The sequence below is a fragment of the Panthera onca genome, chromosome A3 (genome assembly GCF_046562875.1).
Source record: "Panthera onca isolate mPanOnc1 chromosome A3, mPanOnc1 haplotype 2, whole genome shotgun sequence".
Lineage (NCBI taxonomy): Eukaryota > Metazoa > Chordata > Mammalia > Carnivora > Felidae > Panthera > Panthera onca.
In genome coordinates, this window is record NC_138341.1 from 25065661 (window position 1) to 25085964 (window position 20304).

A 20304-nucleotide genomic window follows, 5' to 3' on the forward strand; every position below is an offset into this window, starting at 1 on the left:
GTGCACTTACTTTATATATGTGTTGGCATTTCCATCTGGGAAAACATACGGGTGCTTCTTCCGGAAGACGTGGCCCACCCGGCTGCAGGGGACGATCTCGAGGCTGCCCCCACACATCCACACTCTGAAGGAGATTTCTGTAAGACAGCCGTGCCCCCTCATCACTGCACTGTGTCCTCAGGAGGGGAGGGGACCCAGGATGACAGCCCTAAGGACCAAGGACGTGGTCAGGGCCCGCTGCATCTAGCCTAGGGCTTGGGGGTGAGGAGCTGGCTTTGTAGTCAGACTGTGTGCTCTGCTGGCTGGGCAACCTCAGTTTCCCCATCTGCAAATGGGGACGACAATAACTCATAGCCGGGAGGATGACCGGAGTGAATATGGAAATAGTGGCTGGCTTGGAGAGGCACACGTTTAATTAGCCCCTGTTCCCTCCCCTCATGGAGAACCACAGAGGGCTGGAATCAGGACCAAGAAGAAAGAATCTCCAGTCAAGAATATAGGAGAATTTCCCGACAGTCAAGGCCCAAGGAACGGCTGTAATGGAAGTAGTGAGTTTCACACTCTCACAGGCTAGCAAAATACAGGGGCAGGATTCCCAGGAAACCCCTGGACGAGGTGTCGGTCACCTCCCAATGGCCCGACTGCAATTCTATCATTCTGTAAGGGTGCCTGAATCGTAGCCCGGGAGGAGGAAGTCTGGCCAGTAGCTGAGAGCAGCTGTAGAGAATGCTGGAAGCCTCTACACTTGCTGGGGTTGCTCCCTAGGGCGGGGATTTTGCACACATACCCATTTCTTGCTGGTTGGCTGCCGGCTCTGAAGCTGCGGGTAGAGCAGAGTCTGCAGAGGCGGCTGGGATGAGGCCGGGGTGTGCATTTCTCCCCTGGGGCTGTGTCCTAGCCTGGTGCTCCCACCCCGGAAGGAAGCAGGGGAACACCAAGGTGGGGGAGGGGAGTATCTCATCACCGCTAGTGTTTAGAATTGCTGAACGACCGTCAGGCAGTTTTGTGATTGCTTTTACCTTCTCTACGGACAGTGCACCTCCTTATTGCCTACACCCAGGGTAGGCTCCCCCGTGCAGCCCACTGGCCAGGCCACTGGTGGGAAGTGCCAATTTCCCATCTGGGAATTGCCGCCTGCTCCATGCTTCTGCAGTCAAGCTCAAGTGGGAGGAGGGCAGGCTGAATCGTATTCATGACCAGGCCCATGGGTGGCTGCTCTTGGGGGGCGGGGCACGTGGAAGCAGACTGCGGTCCAGGAGCGGGGAATGAGGATGTGAGTATTCTAGTGCCTTCCCATCACATACATGCCCCACACTGGCCTCCAGTACCTTGGGCCCTACCTCCCTGGGTTCTTTCACCCTGGGTCCTCTCTTTCTTATCTGCTGCCCCTCCACTTCCTGCTCTCTGTCTTCTCTCATTCCGGCTTTCCAAGCAGGTGCCTGGACACGATTTCTCCATTGTGATCCTCACCTGCTCGGTCACTCACCTGTCCTCAGCCACCCTTTACCTGTCCCTACTGCCTCCTGCCCCTGTGCCCTTGAATTGCAGGCAAGGCTCCCTAGATACCAAGCCCACTGCCACCACCTTCCCCACACCGGCCCTTCTGCTTGCCCAGGTTCTGGTCCCAGTGCGCTACAGCTCATTCCCAGGAAGCTTGGGGACAGGGTGGGGACAATGCGCGCACTCAGATGAAGAAAGGGCTTCTCAAGATTACTTCCAAATGGTGGCAAGAACATGGAATGAGGGAGGAAGATGAGAAGAGCTCGGCTTTGGGGTTGGCAGCCCCGAGTCCACGACAGTCCCCCAGCCGTATCCCTGGGGGAACCCGCTTCATTCACCTCGCTGAGGCTGGGTTTCTTCACATGCCAAACCAAGATCACAGAAGTACTCCACAGGTTTGCCATCCACATCAAATGAAACAGAGGTTTTGAGAATATAGCGAAACGTCTTTAGTACGACAGGAAGATCAACCACGGCTGTGATCAGACGCCCCTGAAGCCAGTCTCTGAAACATGGACCCCATTAGCACTGCCCTCCCTACCTGCTTCCAGCTTCCTTCTTCTGCCACAGCAGCCACTTAAAATTTGTGGAACTAACACTTTGGGGTTTTGACTTTCCATCAAGGTCCTCGATACACAGCAATCTGACGTTTGGCTGGAGCACAGTGGGATCACGTGCCCCAGCCTGGTGTTTGTGGGATGGGGGGACACGAGCAATGAGTGAGCTCAGCTGACTGCCAACACCCGCCTCCCCACCCTGCAGTGAGCGCACCGAGGGGCTGCAGGGGCCGGGCCCTGGAACTGTTAGCACACGTGTGACTCTGGCCTCAGGACGTCTTAACAGTATGCTCCAAAAGTCTACTGTGCTCCCCTCGTTTCCTCTCCAGCATCTCAAAATACGGTCTGCTCCAGTTCCCAAAAAGGAAAACCCTCTCATCTTGCAAAACTAGAGACGGAGATCTGGTTTACTAGATATAACCTACAAATTTTGTGCCAGCCCTCCTCCAAAAATACGCATACGTTTTGGCTGTGGTCTCTTCCTTTCCATGTATTCAAATAAGACATATGTCCCTCCTCATTTGCAAAGCGAATCACTCCAAACTTTGCCTTAGTTCCATCTCTCGCCAACGCCCCCCCAGACCCCTGCAACCTGTTTCTGCCTCTGTGCTTCCCATGCCCAGGATCTTGTTTCTCTCTCCATCTTTGTCCCCCCGTCGGCATGCACAGGCCCCCCCCACCTCGGAAAGCAGTCATCGGACCCTGGTTCTTCTCCACCTTCTTTCTGGTCTTCTGGCATTCTTCCACCCTGAGGTTCTGTCTCTTCGGTGTCTTCCTGACACTGCTTCCTCAGCTGGCCCCATGGTTCACGTGATGCTGAGGACTCCCCTCCATCCCGCCAGCCCTAGCTTGCTCCTGGCTCCTGTGCCAACTTCCAAGGCTGTCTGACCCTCTGCCAGGGAGTGCTGGACACCAGCAGATGCGTTTCATCTCCTACCCGGTCCTCGCCTTCCACAGCCTGCCACAGCCTGTCTCCTCTCCTCCACCTGTTAAACCATCCCTCCTCCTCCTCCTCCTTTTCCTGTGGCTGCTGCTTTAGCCTAAAATCACCACGCATCTCAATTCTGCAAACGTGAGCCATGGGAGGAAAATGACCTCTTCATCTACCCCTGGGCTGTGCTTTGTTCTGTCCTCCCTCAGGTGGTAGCTTATTAGTCATCCTAACAACCCTGTTCCTGGTCACGGATGTCCTTATTTTATGATGCAGAAGTGGTTCTGACCTGACACCTGCCAGAGGGTTCCTGGGGACTGAAGCACATATCCCCACTCCTGAACTCCGCTCTCACCCTGCCTCCACCTGCCCTCAGCACTCAGCAGCAGCCGTCGGCCAACGCAGGTGTGGTGGGTGCAAAGACGCTGGCTTCAAGGCTTTTATCGGCCAACAGGAGAGGCTCACCTATGACCAGCCACCACACTGCATTTCCTCCACTCACTCATCCAATCGTGACAAATGCCCGTCTTTGTGCCCCTTTGGTCTGGCTGATGCTGCCCGTAGTGCCTGAGGCCCAGGATGCGCTAACAGCTTCTCTGCTCTGGAATCTTGAGTGCTACAACTGGGGTGAAGGGAGACACGGGGCCTGACCTGCACTGCGGTACTGCCCCCAGAGTCGGGCAGCCTGGGGGTGCAGATTGGTGTGATGTTTCACAGGTGTATTGTGTGGGATATTTAGCACCCAGGACATGGAGTCGCCCTGTCCTTGTCTACACCACTGACATCAGGATAACCGTCCACACAGATACGTGCTGACACCTGGGAAAGTCTCAGAACCCAGAGGCCCCACGCAGCGGGGGCTCGTGCGTCAGAAGTGCTGTGGACAGAGGCGTGGGGCAGCGGGCCCTCCAGGCACCGCCTAGACCCTCTACTTTCCACGTCTGCGGCTCCTGCTCCTGCAGAGTCATCACTTTCATAAGTGGGGAGGCCGAGCAAAGAGATGCTGTAGGGAATCTGTAGGGGGTTCTCGCTGAGTCAGCGCCGGCACCATCTCCACGGTGATGAATGTCACGCAGGCCCTAATATACTCTGAATTCCAGGGAGGGAGACGTGTCATTATTCCACCCTCATGGGGGGGGGGTGGGGAGGGGACGGCGCTGGTATCTTATTTTCTTTAGGCATCAGACTCATGCTTGACGGAAAGCTGCCCTCCCCACCCTCCATTCTCACCTCTTTTCTTCTGTCTCATCAACCCACTTACCAGGTCTTACCAGGTCCCCATGGCACCCCTGCCCTCCCCTAGACCCACCTCTGCCTGACAAGCCCATGACTGGCTGGATGGGAAAGGGGACGCTTTCTCCCCAGACAACAAACCACAGCCATCCGAACACCACTGCTCAGCCAGACCCGTCAAGGCTCCAATTTCATTTCATAGTCGGGTTTCTAAACACAGGTGGAGGGCGCTTTAGACACAGGCTCCGCCGACTTCAATGATCCTGTTTTACGTGGAGCTGCACATATCGTATACAGACACGCATTGTACACACAGCAGGAGGACCCGTTCTGCCTTTGGCCAAGGGGAACCTACTCAGGACAAGGGGAGTGGAGTGAGCTGTGGTGGGCACTTACCTGGCTACTGTTCTCCACAAGTCCACGCATACAAATGTGGCCATAGAGACCCGGCTCCTTTTAATGATCTTTAAGTTCTCAGGACCTTCTGGGCCTGGAAACTCTGTTATTAGTTTTTAATGAATGCATGGACTTGAGTAGAGATCATTTTCTGGTCTACAAAACCACACCTCATACCATCTAGGGCCATCTCGCTGCATCCAGGCCCCTAGCTTCTGAACAGGCACTAGCCACAGGCCCACCATGGTCACCCAGAGCCATAAGCCTGCAAATGCCAAGGTGGCACACTTATCTTTCCATAATCCCTATGAAAACAAGCCATGTGTGTTGTCTCTGCTGGGCCCAGGGTAGACGTGGGGAAGTCCAGGGGCAGTGGGAAAGGATGGTCCTGGGGGACTTCATCGGGGCATGGAGCTTCGGCCCAACGGCCCAGAGAAGGAACTGAGCTGTGACCTGCTTTAGTTTAGTTCCCTGTCTGTGGGGAGAGGACTTTTCATCAGATGTGGATGCTCTTCTCAGATGAGGCCATCTCTGTCACCTTGAGCCATCCAGCATGAAGAGGGAGAGGCAGAAAGAGAAGGTTCCAGGGAGAAACTAGTCCAGCAGGTCAGATACATGCTCCTTTAGCAGGTGCTGTCCACCCCCCACCCCTGAGTCTGAAGGGGTAGCAGGGGCATTAGCTTTATCTACTTACAGCAAGCTGCCCTGGGGCAGGGGAGGGTAATCGTCACTTTTGCTGCCATAACAAAGGCCACACAAACCTGGTGTGTGGGTTTGGCTGGGCCCCCTGCTGAGGGCCTCCCAAGGCCCAAATCCAGGTGTGCGAACATCACGTTCCATGCTGGGGGCTCTGGAGAAGACTCTACTCGCCAGCTCCCAGTCCCTTGGTTTGGAACACGGGTAGCCAGCACTTTCCAGTGTTCTAGGCCTCTAGAACTAGAGGTTGGAGGCATATTCTTGCCTCGTCCCGGGTTTAGCGGCAGGCAGGCGGCAGGCACAGGTGAATGAACGCAAATACAGAGAGGGCCCAGGCCTCGTAGAGAGGAGAACTGGGTGTGGAGGGGCCCAGAGTGAGTGGGGTGGGCGGGAGAGCGGGCAGGGAAGGTGTGCTAGTCCTGGGTGAGGCCGCCCTGGAGCTGTGTTGTGCAGTGGAGTCCACACTCGGTGGAGGAGGGAGGCCAGGTGGTTGCAGAGGGCCGGGCATGTTGGGGCTGTGCCTCCGGACTGATGGCTGGAGAGGTGGGCACACACCAGGAGGGACTCAGCTGAGGGGTGTGGGCCTCGTCCTTAGGACAAGAAGCACCCACGGTGGCCGCCACGCCTGGTAAGTGGGAGAGACCTGCATTTCAGTGCTCTCTGGCCCAGTGGGAGGCTGGCTTTGAGGGGAACAGAATAGTCCTGGGGCTGGAGAGAGGGGTGGATGTGAACGATGATGCTTCGGGTGCGGATCCCGGGACTTGGTGAGCTGGGCTGCGGGGAGGCCCCCCTGCCACACCCTGGAGCCAGAATTCCTTCCCTCAGCACCATCCCTGAAGCTTAGAGAGCTCCCCGACCCCACTAAACCCCCGATCGTCATCCCCATCCTGATGGGCTCTTCCAAGTGCCCACTCGGGTGCCTACCTATGTTCGCATGCAGAGTTGGGGTGCCCCATGTGACATACGCACCGTTGGAGAAGCCCTGCATCCTCTGGCATATAAAATGCTTAAAAAAAAATAAAAACAAAATCCAGAAATGGCTTTCAAAGTGCTGAGAGCCGGCTATAACATAACGGGATGCTGGGATGGGAGAAAGCGGTGTTTCCTGGGATAGCTGTCTGTAGTGCTTTTTTGTGGATTGTAAAATTAAAAAAAAAAAATTTGTGTTGGATCAGAAAATGCCTCTCCCACACCTCTGCAGAAGCTCCTCCCTACTTCCCCAGTGGAATCAGCACTTGTTAATGTCCCACGACCGGAAGCAGCTAGCTGAGATTGCCACTTAATGTGGGCAGATGTGTGTCAACATTGCTATAAACAGAAGGTACTGGAAGGTTGGGCTGGAATGTGCCATCATTAAAAATAACGTGCTGCCTGAATCCCAAAGCGACTGCCACGTGGAGGAAGGCTCACACTCACTTTGTAGGGTTCAAGGGGGCAGAACAAGTCCCAACAGACAGAGGCTAGAGGGAGATGGGTTACCACCAAGGAGAATTTTCTAACAGTTTAACACAAAAATTCACAACAAGAGCATGTGCTGAACTGTGAAGCAGTGAATGTGTTGTCATAAACAGCACCTGAGCAGAGACAGGATGTCTGTCAAAAGCGCTATAGAAAGGATTCGTTTGATTGTAGCAGGAAAGGCCGGAGCACATGAGAGGATCATGAGAGACACCTTGAGCAGCACGATGTCCTGGGCTCTGGGCTGCCCAGAAAGACAGAAATCTCATCCCCATTGGGATCGACAAGGGTCTACCCGGTTCTGAGCTCTTTTGGGCCCGTGCAGGCACAGCTGATCTCAAACCCATATCTGATTTATTTCCCCAGGCTGTTCCAGGGGACGGGTGCCAGGAAGGGGAGGCAGTTTGGTTCGTGGGATTGGGGTTTTCTGCTCGTTTGTTGAGCTTCCAATCTGGCCCCTGATGGCAAGAGATGTATACTTTTGATGGGTTTCTCTACACTGCCCAGTTTGGGAGAACAGATGCTGTGGGTCAGGCCAGCAGCCATAAATTCCTGGAAAATAACTCTTAGTGACTGAGGAAGAAAGCCATAAAACACTCTGGAGGCAGGGACAGGAAAAAACACTGGCAGAGGACAATGCATGAGATTACTGCTAAATGCCCAGACGAGCCCCATGGGTCATTCTCAGGCCACATCACTGCTCCGTGAGCCTGTGCCCAACGCTCCCCGGTGACACTCTGGCCTCTTCCTCTCTTTCTCAGTAGTTACCAAAGCCACCTTCAAGGTGGCCACTACCATAAGCACTAGAGACAGCTAGGAACAGAACAAAATCGAATCCCAGCCCATATTCTGGTCACTTCCTGGATCTTGCCGGCTGGGAGCAGGGAAAGGAAACCAACACAACACCTGCTGGCATTGTGTGCAGATGGCTCTGGGAGTTTTACAGACCCGACTCTGTGGAGTTTCACAATAACCGCAAGGAGCACCTTGGTGTCGCACTTCTACTACGTGAGGCAGCTCCGGGCTCACTCAGTGCTACGAGCTACACGAGCAGGTCCCGGACTGCTCTTTCTCCCGTAGCTGCAGAATGCAGGCCCACACCACTGCAGCCAGACACGCTTGCACAGTTTTGCACCCCTTCCACCCACACCCCTTTCTCTCTCACTAAAAGACAAGGGCCAGATGCTCCTGGGCTTCTGTGGCGACGACCCCAGACCCTCTTCATTACCCTGGTGCTGAGTGCTGTGTGCACAGAGCAGCCAACAGATGTTACCCAAGTCATGGGGTCACTGTCAGCCCTCTCCATCCCCGGGCCCCTTCCAAGACCCCCAGTTCAGAGCTCCCGGCTCAAGCCTCCGGCTTGGTATTCCTCCTTAGTCTTCCTGGCTTTTGCATTTCAACTTGCCCCTCACGGTCTTCCCCGGGAAGGCTTTCCTGGTGCTCAGCATCCGTGTGGCCCCACAGAGAAATGCCTTGTTACCTCCACCCTCCTGGCAACCACTCCTCCGGTGCCCCCACTGGCCTTGCTCCCAAGGAGTGACTTACTGGCCCCTCCCAGGCCCTCACCCCAGGTACACGTGGTTCCAGGACACAGAGATGCCACCCGGCCCCAGGACGCAGAGACAGTGACTCACCAAAGTTCTCTCCACCCCAGATGTCCATGTCTGTATCATATTTCCCCAGGTATTCGAACCAGGATTTGTCCATCACGAAGAGCCCTCCAGCAATGATCGGAGTCCTATGCATTTGGAAGGAAGGGAGGGAGTTACGAGAGAGAGACCGCCGTCACATTCATCTGCCCTGGCAGTGCAGAGCTCAATACAATTTTCTCCCCATTTCTCTTCCTCTTCACAGGGCCAATGCATTATTACCTAAAACAAGAACATGCTCTGGAGTTTTTTCTTTTGATTTTAAATCTCCCGGCCTCACAGACAGGCTAATTTACTCATCAGCATGCCTTCCGTTGGGGGAGCTGGGATTTGCTCAGAACACTGCTGCTCTGAGGGCCTGGGGATCCTTCACTGGCCTCTCCCACAGGCCCTGCCCAGCGTGGCTCTCTTGGGGGGTTCCATTACTGGGAACCCGGGCAGCGGGCCACTGACCAGGCAGGGAAGGAAGACTGAGGCAGCACCTGTTAACAGCACATCCTAGGGCGCCTGGTTGGCTCCGTCAGTTAAGTGTCTGACTCTGGCTCAGGTCATGATCTCCCAGTTTGTGAGTTCGAGCCCCGCGTCGGGTTCTGTGCTGACAGCTCAGAGCCTGGCACCTGCTTTGGATTCTGTGTCTTCCTCCTTTTCTCCCCCTGCTCTCCCACCGCTTGCACTCTGTTTCTCAAAAATAAATAAATATTTTTTAAAAATTGCACATCCATTTTTTGAGATTGTGTTCTCCTTTTCTTCCCTCTTTACCCCTCTATCATGGGTTATGTCACCTATGTTGGGGTCCTAACCCCCAGTACCTCAGAATGTGACCTTATTTAAGGAGCGAGTCTCTATAGAAGTTAAAATGAGGACATTACAGTGAACCCCAAACCCATGTGACTAGTGTCCTTAAAAAAAGGAAACACAGAGCCAGAGAGACAGACGTGCCTAGAGAGCATATAATGTGAAGAGACACGGAGAGGAGAGCCCCATGAAAGCCAAGGAGAGAGGCCAGCATTGGCCTCAGAAGGAATCGACCCTGTCGACACTTTGATTTTTGACTTCAAGCCTCCAGACCTGCAAGACAATACATTTCTGTCGATAAGCCACTCTGTGTGTGGTACTTTGCTGCAGGAACCCCAACAAACTAATACACCCTCATCTTTGTTTTTTCCCGTGGGATCCCACCCCACCTTCCCCTGCCTCTGGTGCCTGAGAGAGATGCCAGAGAAGCCACTTGGAAAGGAAAAGGTTGCAGAGGAAGGCAGACAAGGATAGCAGAGTCCAACCAAATAAGCCAGCAAGTTTAGGGACGTGTGTCTATAAGGATCGGTGGCTGGGAGAGGTGGGCAAGCCCTCAGGGACCTGGCCCCTCATCCAGCGTGTCCAGAGGGTGAAGGCAGTTTTCACCCACGTCAGTTAGTTGATGGAGAGGAGGTCCAGAAACCAGGTCTCCCAAAGCCACGCCCCCCTGCTATTTCCTGCAAACTGACCTAATGCTGGGAAACACTCATTCTGGGAGCAGGGATATTCCCACAAGAAAAGAGCCCACCCTCAGAAGGCCACCACTGGGACAGAGAAGGGTAATACCAGGAGGTGGCTGCACCACCGCCCCCTTTGTCCTTGATGTGGTCCACCACCATATCATGTGCTGCCACTGTTGGGTAGCTGAGAAGCTGATGTGTGCTGCATGGAGCTCTCAGTGTGGGAAGAAGGTTCTACTCTCCCTTTAGAAATAAAGGGCAGGGGGTGCTGGGGTGGCTCAGTTGGTGAAGCGTCCGACTCTTCGATCTCCACTCAGGTCACGATCTGATGGTTCAGGGGATCGAGCCCCTCATTGGCCTCTGCATTGACAGTGTGGAGCCTGCTTGGGATGGTCTCTCTCCCTCTCTCTCTGCCCCTCCCCAGCTCACATGTGTACTCTCTTTCAAAATAAATAAATAAATAAACATTGAAGGAAGGAAGGAAGGAAGGAAGGAAGGAAGGAAGGAAGGAAGGAAAAAGAAAAGAAAGAAAGAAAGAAAGAAAGAAAGAAAGGGAAAGAAAGAAAAGGCATTAGCCAGCATGCCATCTGGCTCCAATCTCCCTCTTGGCATCACTCCAGATTATGACAGCTGGAGGAGGAGGGAGGAGAGGCCAGCAGGTAGGTGAGACAGAGGTCCCTGGTAGAGCTCTCCTGAACACACACGTCTCTCTGGAGTGTCCCCATTTGGCTCTTCATAGCTCCTTGGTTCACAATCTGAGTTATGTTCTTAAGTTAATTCAGTACAAGTGAGCAAACGTTTACTCTATGGCAGGTCCAGAGATACGGAGATGCCCATGAAGAATGTGGGGCATCCCTAAGTTACCGGCCAGAGAAACTGCATCCTAGTGGTCTTGTCTGTATTTCTCCAAGCACTTTTATCCTCCTGACACCCCACCTGAAGCAGATAGCTGTCAGCTTGGAGATTCCCCAACAGGTCTGGGACACGTGCACCAGCCTTAGGTAGGAACATCCACACCATACGTTCTCAGTGCTCAGGACACAGGCTCCCCGCTGGGTGAACACCATGCTCTGTTCTACCCCTGGCCCCGCGACAGGTCCTGGGCCCCAGGCGGCCATCCTGCCACCATGTGCAGCGAATCATAGCAAGGGCCTGAGGAGAGAACGCCCGCAAAAGAGCCTGGAGTTGATGCCACCATCTCATTCTCAGACAGGACACAGCAGATGTGTGTTTGTTTGTTTGTATATATTTTATTTTCAGGGAGAGAAAGAGTGCATGCACGCAAGTTGGGGAGGGGCAGAGAGTGAGGGAGACAAAGAATCAAAGCGGGTTCTGCACTGACAGCACAGAGCCCGATGCGGGGCTAGAACTCATGAACTGTGAGATCGTGACCTGAGCCAGAGTCAGATGTCTAGCTGATTGAGCCACCCAGGCGCCCCAGACGTGTTTGTTAACAAGCAGCAGTGGCCAGGCCTTGAGATCAGCCTCTGCTTACAGCACTGCTGACCTGACCTTTCCTGGGCTGAATCCTGCCTGGTACCTCAGCTCTGGCCCTAAGGAACCATCTTTTCCCCAGTCAGAGGCTCAAACAGGACCATCTGGTCCCAACTTCCCAACGTTTCGCGGGAAGTGTAAGTACGAGGCGCATGTGTGGGAAGGGTGACACCGGGCAGCTCCTCAGCACAGGCTTTACCAGGCCCCTGTCCCCTCAGGAGACGTCTCCTTGAAGACAGAAACTCCTGACGTAAGGGGAGAGGGGGGCTGGCCTGGCAAGGGTTCTCCTGGTCTCTGCCCAGTCCTGAGTGTCCAATGTGAAATGCCTCCTACACTCTGCGGCAGCGGGAAGGACCGAGTGGTGACAGATCTGCCCAGCCACCCCTGCCCTGACTTACCTGATGGGCTCGGTGGGGTCCAGGCGCCGAGCCTTCTGCTCTGGGGAGAGCTGCTCCCACTGGAAGTGGAGGCTCCAGTCAAACCCTGGAACACAGCACTGAGTCACTTGATTTGGTCTCTCACGTGCCCCCGCAGAGCCTGTGCAATGCGTCCCTTTTCTGGAAGCTCATGAACGCATCCGGGGAAGCTGGTCCCAGGCTGGTCAGCAAGAAGGCCGCCAGATGTCCCTCCCACAGCTTCTCTTTCTCTACCTCCTACTGCCTCTCTGAGCCTTCTCTGCTGGGCAGTGAGAGGATAAAGGGCAGACGATAGAGTCACTTGTGACAGAGTCTAAGGGCGACAGGATGGGTAGTTACAGGCGTGGCCCTTGGCCTGGAGCATTGGGGAGGCGCCAGCAGGTTTTTGTAAGGGGCTGAGCTACCTCAAATCAGTTTTGGGGAACCAGCACTAGGCCCTGAGCAGAACCTTGGTGGGCGTCAGAGAGAGCGTGGCGACCAGTGCTGAGGTGACAGAACAAGTCAGGCCCTGCCTAGCTGGGGGGTCCTTGCCTCCCTCCTGTTCTCAGGTCCCAGAGCAAGCCCATATCAGAGCCAGGGCTCTGGGGGCTGGAGGCATCATCCTACATACTCCCCTGGCTGTTCCATTCGTGGCCTCAGTGGTAAGGCCACAATGGAGCCACCAGCATTATAGGACTCAGGGCTGGACGCTCCAGACAAAACCACCAGCAGACGCTTCCCCCACTTTCCCCCCTTGAATGCAACAACCAGGAGGAGCAGCGAGTCCTTGCTGGGGAGGGGTGCTGGCCCTACTCACCGCCCCTGAGCTCCGCGGCGGACTCGATGTAGTTGAAGTTGTCCAAGCTGATGATGTCAATCACGGGGCACACCACCCGCGTGTAGTCCTGGAAGACAGCAGACTCCGGGCTCAGCCTGTGGTGCCAAGGAGCCGGGCTGGGAATCAGTGAGCTTGGCAGAGCCTCACCCTGGTAACGCCAGGCTGGTTTTGTGGCCTTGACTAAGCACTGCCAGCTCTGGATCTTAATTTTCTCATCTAGAAAATGGAGTACCGCGACCTCTCTGTTTCCATTGCCTAAAACGCCAGGAGCCTTTCTCTGACTCCTGGAGTCCTTCTCAGCCACAGTGGCCTTCGGAGCATGGTGGGGACACGGCAGGGGCCGGCTGGAGAGGGATGCATACGAAGAAGGGGGAAAGCAGGAAGAAGGGGGCTCTAAAAGTCCTTCACCATCAGTGGGGTCTCAGGAGGCAGAGGCCACAGCCAGCCCGGAAGGTGACCTCTACCTGCAGTCCCATGAAAAGAAGCCACACACCCACAGGAAAAGCACTTTGGAATTTCCAAATACCTTCATTCTATGCCTACGTTTACGAATAGCATCTCTCGACATTCCTAACTTCAGGCGTCACTTGTGATGGTCACAGATCGGTGCCTCCAGTCCTGACTCACCCCCTTCCTTCCAGACTCAGATCCGGTATGCCACTGGCCACCTCCGTGGATGACCTGTGGGCTTTCAGTGATGGCTTCATCATCTTGCCCCCAAACATGCTCCTTTCCCTCGGTTGCCTATTTCTGCTAACAGAACCATCACGTATCCCTTCGTCTCCCTAGCACAAAGCAGAAAACTTCGCCTCTGCCCATCACCCGTCGAATCTAACTCTGAAACTGCTCGTCTGAGTGTGTCCTGCCTCCATTTTTCCCCCTCACACCTGGCGTACCGCAGTGGACTCCTACCTTATCCCACTCTCTTCCCTTCGGCGGCCGCCGAAATTGTCATTACGATGTGAAAATCTCACTGTGCGCTCAACAGCTAAAAACCTGAACTGCCTGCAAGATAAGGTTCCAACTCCTTAGCTTGGCATTCGAGACCACCAAAACCAGGCCTGTATCTCCCTTTCCGGCTTCCTCGCTTGCTGTATCCCTCAGGCTCCCATGTCTATAGGCATCAAAGTCACCCAGGAAACATTCTCAAAATATGCAAGACAGAGGCACCAGCTCCTGGGGGCTGTCAAGGTGCTGCATATATTTTTAAAGCCTTCCCTGCTCTGGGTGAACACCCTGTACCTGGCTTGCGGGAGGGGAAGCTGGGGGCAGTGTAAAGGAGATGTGAACATGGAGACTCCACAGCCAAATGGAAACCAAGCAGCCTGGGAGAGCCAGCAGGTCGGGGAAATCAGGCGGGACCACATCTCCAATCCTCCACACCTACCACCTGCCGGCACAGGCAGGAACCTCTACTTCTCCTTGTCGCCATTTCATTTCCTAGTTCAATCTCTCTCCCAGATGAGGCTGTCTCCTTATTTTAAGCTCGGACTCGCCAGGTGCCTGTTTTTATGTTCACAGACTTCATTTGGCCCTCAGCTTCCACGTGTGACTCATCCTGACAGTGACAAGGTACCTCGGAAGGCAAGGGGCCCATGTGGAAAGAAATGCTCATTTTCAATGCATTGCTTCTACCTCTGGGCCGCACACAGATGCTCCTTCCACAGTCGACACAGCACCTGCCCAGCTGCCACTGCTCTCCAGGCACCACTCAGGCTCTGTCACTGTGCGTCTCTGAGTGTGCACACGCACCACGTGCCCACGCATGGCCATCCACACCAATACCTCCCCACGGACACAACCTCAAAGACATCCTTGTGACTTGAATTCTGACATGGTTGCGGAAGTTCGGAGACTGAACTTCTTCTGTGAGTCTGACAAAGTCCTCATTTTGCCTTGGCTTGTTGAGCGTTTGGGTCTTTACAGCTTCACTAAGTCCTTATGTCAATGCTTGTGCAGCAGAGAATTACTCTTGCCCAGAGATATGTTTGGCCCTTGCCCAGCTTCTGGGCAGTAACTCCTAAGCCCTCAGAATGCCCTGCCTAGAAGAGTGTCTCTGTTTACCTGGGAGATTTGAGATATACCAGACAGTCTATGCTAATAGCGTGACTTATTATGATGAGGGCCTTGGGTCATGTGGTACCAACTCAACCTGACCTTCGGAGGGGCATGGAGACCATGGGGGGGGGGGTGGTCAGCCACATCTAGGTGACTGACCCCCAACAAAAAGCCCAGACACCAAGGCTTGGGTGGGCTTCCTGTTCTGAAATGCTCTGTACATGTTGTTATACATCCTGCTGGGAGAAATGAGTGCCGTGTGTATAATCCCACTGAAAGAGGTCAACTAGAAGCTTGTGCCTGGAACTCTCTATGCACCTGTTCCCACTGCTGAGTTTAACCTGTCTCCATTTGCTACACGAAACAGTAATCATGAATATAATAGCTTTGCTAAGTTCCAAGTCCTTCTAGTGAATTACTGAATCTGCGGGTGGTCTGGGGACCCCCACACCGCAATCCTGGTGTTTCAAATCTCTCCTCAATATTTGGAAATTGAAATGCAAAATAAAATGCTGGTTGCTTGCCTGGGAAAATGCTGGTTGCTTGCCTGGGCCACAGCCTTCCCCAGAAGCCACCCAGGGGCTCCGCCTCCAGGGTGCGTCGGCTCTGGTGCACCGTCCCTGTATGTTCCAAGGGCTTCTGCCCTTCTATTACTCCTATCACAGTTCATATGTGGTGTCTGCTTAGAGTCATGGAGACCAGGTGGGTAATGAGGGATGTTTGGGGCTCAGTGCTGTGTGAAGCCATGTCCTTAAAAAGAGGCTGCACGAGACTTTAAACGTGACCCTTAAAGCCAGGACGCAAATCTGAGTGACACTGGGGGTCAGTATCTGCTCCACTTGCGCAGCACTCAGCCCCAGCCCACGGCCTGCTGGGCAGCAGGTGTTCATCAGCGTCGGCTCAAGAGGCTGGCTGTTAACTCGCTCTGAGGGTACTATGTCGATGGCTGGTAGCAAAGCGGATGGGTCAGTTACAGTTGAGAAAAATGGCCTCTCCTCCTACAGGCTCAGGGACGGAAGGACTTCCGGTAAAGATACCCAAAGCCACCACAGGTGCTGGCCCGTGAGCTCCAGTTGGCTGGTCTTCAAGGCTAGGCCCACAGGTCGGCTTAAGCAGGCAGCTGGAGGAGTCACTGGCAGGCCCATGGCCTGGACCCTGTCTCCCCCCCACCCCCCCACAAGTCCATTGGTAGCAATGACAGAGGCTGAATGCACCAGCCAATGGCCATCGATCACCTGTGCGGTACACCTCTCCTTCCTCCACCCATTCACGTAACTAAAACTACACTGTGAATGGGCACTCAGAAAGCTAGAGAGATCAGTCACTCACTTGGTGAACCAGCTTTACTGAGCACCTCTTATGGTTTAGGAATTGTGGCAGGTGCAAAGATGGATACGGCCTCACAGCCTAGGGAAGGCAGAGGACAGGCACTGGAGGATGATGACGGAGCCTCTAAGGTAGGCTGGAGGGGCGGGGTGGGGGAGAAGGAAGGGGTCCTCGAGGAGGGGACAGAAGACCTGGGTTCTCGTTCTGACACTGCTATCTAGAATTCACGTCACCTTAAGCAAACCAGCACACGCTGAGGAACTGTTTCTTCATCTATAAAGTGAAGACAAATTATTATTTGCCAAACCATCTTGCCTTCCTAACAGGGCTTTTGGGTGGAAGAAGAGAGGGAGGCGTGTGAGAGGCTTTGAAGCATATGTAAGCCATTATTTACATAAATTTACCAAATGCTAAAGGGATTGAAATTTCTTAAAATCTTTTTTCCTACTGAAGAGATATGTAGATAAGGAGCGGGGAGAAAGAGGCTTCTGTTAAAAGAATTAAAACCAACCTGGTGCTTGTTTCAAGTATCATCGTGTAGCTGAAGGGAGGAGACGGGACGCGAGAGAGTTCCTTGTGGAAAAGACCAGCTGAGGACGGTTTCTGACAGCCCAAACTCGGCCTCTCTCTTATCTCTTTCTATTTTTGAAAATCCCCAACTCCAATTACAGCTTAAAATTTCCACTTCTACTCACAAGATCAAATCACGTTTTACTCTGAGACGAGACACAATACAAAGACGTGTGGAAACACAGGCTGACACACGCCCACATCCCTGTCCTGGAAGGGATGTCTCAGTGGAATGTTCTAGCAACAAGAGCCAGGGTCTGGAGAAAACCTCTGCAGCCCACAGAGGCTGCTGTGGTGCTTTGCAAGGGGCAGAGCCAGACCACGGCCCCAGGGTTTGTCCGGCCAGTCCCTTGCTACTAAAGCTTTAGATCAGACAGCGGTGGGGATCCGGAGCTCAGCCCGGGAGGATGAGCTCTATTCGGGGCCAAGTGACTGCCACAGGAGGAGCACTGGGTGGCAAGGAGCACTCACACGCAGGAGGGGGAAACGATGAAGGCTTCTCTGCCCTGCAGGTGAGGCTGACCAGGGATGCAAAAATGAGAATATTTTTCAGAGAGGGCTTCTGTGATGGCCTCATAGGCACTGGGTTGGAAAGGGTTCCATAAGGTTGTCTGAGAAAAGCAAGGCCCCCTAACATATCCTGCAGGGCCACATCAGCCTGAGGGGGGGGTCCTATAGATCAAACACTGAATCGCCACATGATCCCACAATTCCACTGGTTGGTATCACCCCAAAGAAGTAGAAGCAGGCACTCAAACTTGCATACTAATGTTCACAGGAGCACTATTCACAATAGTAAAAAGATGGAAACAACACAAATGTCCATTAGCAGAGGAACGAATAAACAAAATGTGGTACGCAGGCAGTAATTTCTCTGACACTGGACATAGCAACTTTCTTCTCGATATGTCTCCTGAGGCAAGGAAAACAAAAGCAAAAATAAACTATTGGAACTACATCAAAATAAAAAGCTTCTGCACAGCAAAAGAAACAATCAACAGAACTCAAAGACAAGCTACTGAATGGGAGAAGATATTTGCAAATGACCTCCCTGATAAAGTGTTAGTATTCAAAATATATAAAGAACTTTAAAACTCAACACCAAAAAAAAAAAAAAAAAAAAAGAAAGAAATAAACAAACAAAAAAACCCAATCAACTAAAAAACGGGCAGAGGACCTGAATAGACAGACATTCTTCCAAAGAAGACATACAGATGGCCCACAGACACATACAAAAATGTTCAACATCACTCATCACCAGGGAAATGCAAGTAAAAACCACAATGAGGTATCACCTCACACCTGTCAGAATGACTAAAATTAAAAATACAAAAAACAATTGTTGGTGAGGATGTGGAGAAACAAACGGGAGCCCTCATGCACTATTGGTGGGAATGCAAACTGGTACAGCCACTCTGGAAAAGAGAATGGAGGTTCCTCAAAAAGTTAAAAATAGAACTGCCCTACGATCCAGTAATCACACTACTAGGTATTCAACATACAAAATACAAAAACACCAATTCAAAGGGATACATGCTCCCCAATGCTTATGGCAGCATTATTTACAATAGCCCAACTATGGAAACAGCCTGAATGTCCACTGATTGATGAATGGATAAAGAAGATATGCTGTATACATACAATGGAATATTACTCAGTCATAAAAAGAACGAAATTTTGCCATTGGCAACAACGTGGATGGATCTAGAGTATATGTTAAGCGAAATAAGCCAGTTGGGGAAAGACAAATACCATGTGATTTCACTCAAATGTGGAATTTAAGACACAAAACAAAGGAGCAAAGGGAAAAAAGAGAGACAAACCAGGAAACAGAGTCTTAACTACAGGGAACACACTACACTGATGGCTACCAGATGGGAGGTGGGTGGGGGGGATGGGGGAAATAGAAGAAGGAATTAAGAGTACACTTATCATGATGAGCCTTGAGTAATGTACAGAATTGCTGAATCACTATATTGTACACCTGAAATTAATATAACACTCTATGTTAACTATAATTGAATTAAAATGAAAAACTTAATTAAAAAATGTGGTACACTGTGATATTGTGATATAAGAAGAAATATATACCTGGCTTTTGATCTTGGTTCACTGCACAAGAGCTTCTTTTTTTTTTTTCTAATTTTTTTGATGTTTATTTATGTTTGAGAGAGAGAGAGAGAGAGAGAGAGAGAGAGAGAGAGTGGGGGAGGGGCAGAGAGAGAAGGAGACACAGAATCCGAAGCAGGCTCCAGGCTCTGGGCTGGGAGCACAGAGCCCTACATGGCTCGAACTCATGGACCATGAGATCATGACCTGACTGACTGAGCCACGCAGGCACCCCTATTTCACTAAGAGATTCTAAAACCCTTGGGATTTCCTGAGAGATGGGGGGACAGGGACATCTTTGTTATTCATAGTAATCCCCTTTCATGGAAACTGAGTTTACGCTAATGAGATGACTGGTCAGCTGAGGAACCAACCACTTGATTAGAGGGTTGGTACTTTCAGCATCATCCCCGCCCCCCTCACCTCTGTGACCGGTAGGATCTGGAAGGGCCTCCAGGGCCAGGCAAAGCCCTGAAATTAAAGGGTCTGTTCATAACCTACTATTTCTCAATCCAGACCTCTTCAGCGGGATTTTGCCAGAAAAAAGGGGGAGAGAGCATTTTCTTAAACAGCGCTAAGTTCTGAGCTCTCCCAGTCTCAGGGAAGGCGGTCACAGGATGGGTATTAACCTCTGGGCCCACGTGTGAGAACTCTGCAAGGCCACCGAGGTGCTCTCGTCGGGATGAACGAAGCCGGGAAGGATTTCCCACTTTTCGGAGTGGTTCACATATCCCAATTCTTTCAGCCTCAACCCTGTCATTTTGCACAGGGAAGATGGTGTGGAGGCAACACGGAGGGCTCTGGTGCAGGTGGCGCTGGCCAGGGAATATCAGCCCAGGTCACATAATTCCCCCGACACTGTGTCCTCGTCTGTGAAATGTGTATGTGAAAAGTAACGGACCTCGTACTGCACAGAGCGGCCATGGGAGTCAACTCAGGCAGAAAATGAAGGGCAGCAACGCTAAGCACTGATGCTGGTACCTACTGGTGACTTCTGGAGATCAGGATGGGGGTGGGCGGACTTTGGGGAATATAAAATACCAATGGGAACATTAAAGAAAGTTGTTTTTTTTTTCATACTTTCCAAAGGAGTAACCGAGACATAGAAGAAACATACAGAATTCCAGAGTAATCTAAAGGCAGACAGAGGCAAGGAATAAAGGTTTCTAAGCATCCTGCCCACCTGCCTTGGCCTGTGGGCAAGGGTGATGCATGGCTGGAGGAAAGACAGAAGCCTCAGGAATTGGGTGACAAGGCCCAGTGAAAGTCTGCTGCCCTCTTCTCACAAAAGGCACTCATCAGGGCTCCCTTTCTGGAACCTTCTACTGTCTGGGAGAAATAGTTCTGGGCAGTTCTCTTGCCCAGGAAACTGCACGTGTCATGTATCAGCTGCCGTTGGCAGCCCCATTTGCGGGCCTGCTGTGGGTCACAGTGTGATACAAAGAACTGGTCCCGGGCCTTGCCCTGCCGTGTGACCGTGGGCAGGCCACTCTACCTCAGCTTCTCCATCTCTAACGAGGGGACAGCAATCTGTCCCCCCCTCCCAGAGGGCCTGGGGGGCATATGTGAAGTACTGGCCTGAGAGAGCCAAGAGGTGGGGGCTGTGGAATCCTGGCCTC

At 52.7% G+C, this 20304-nt stretch overlaps 1 protein-coding gene across 3 annotated transcripts in view; it reads right to left on the reverse strand.

Annotated features, from left to right (window-relative positions):
* The window catches only part of GALNT14 (polypeptide N-acetylgalactosaminyltransferase 14), a 210534-nt gene that overhangs the window by 18949 nt on the left and 171281 nt on the right, over positions 1-20304 (reverse strand). For all 3 annotated transcript variants that reach the window (XM_060652091.3, XM_060652081.3, XM_060652102.3), the window contains exons 7-10: positions 12602-12689; positions 11788-11872; positions 8406-8509; positions 11-137 (exon numbers count right to left, since the gene is read on the reverse strand). In XM_060652091.3, coding sequence (XP_060508074.1) covers positions 11-137; positions 8406-8509; positions 11788-11872; positions 12602-12689 — 404 coding nt within the window. The remainder of the gene's footprint in view (positions 1-10; positions 138-8405; positions 8510-11787; positions 11873-12601; positions 12690-20304) is intronic.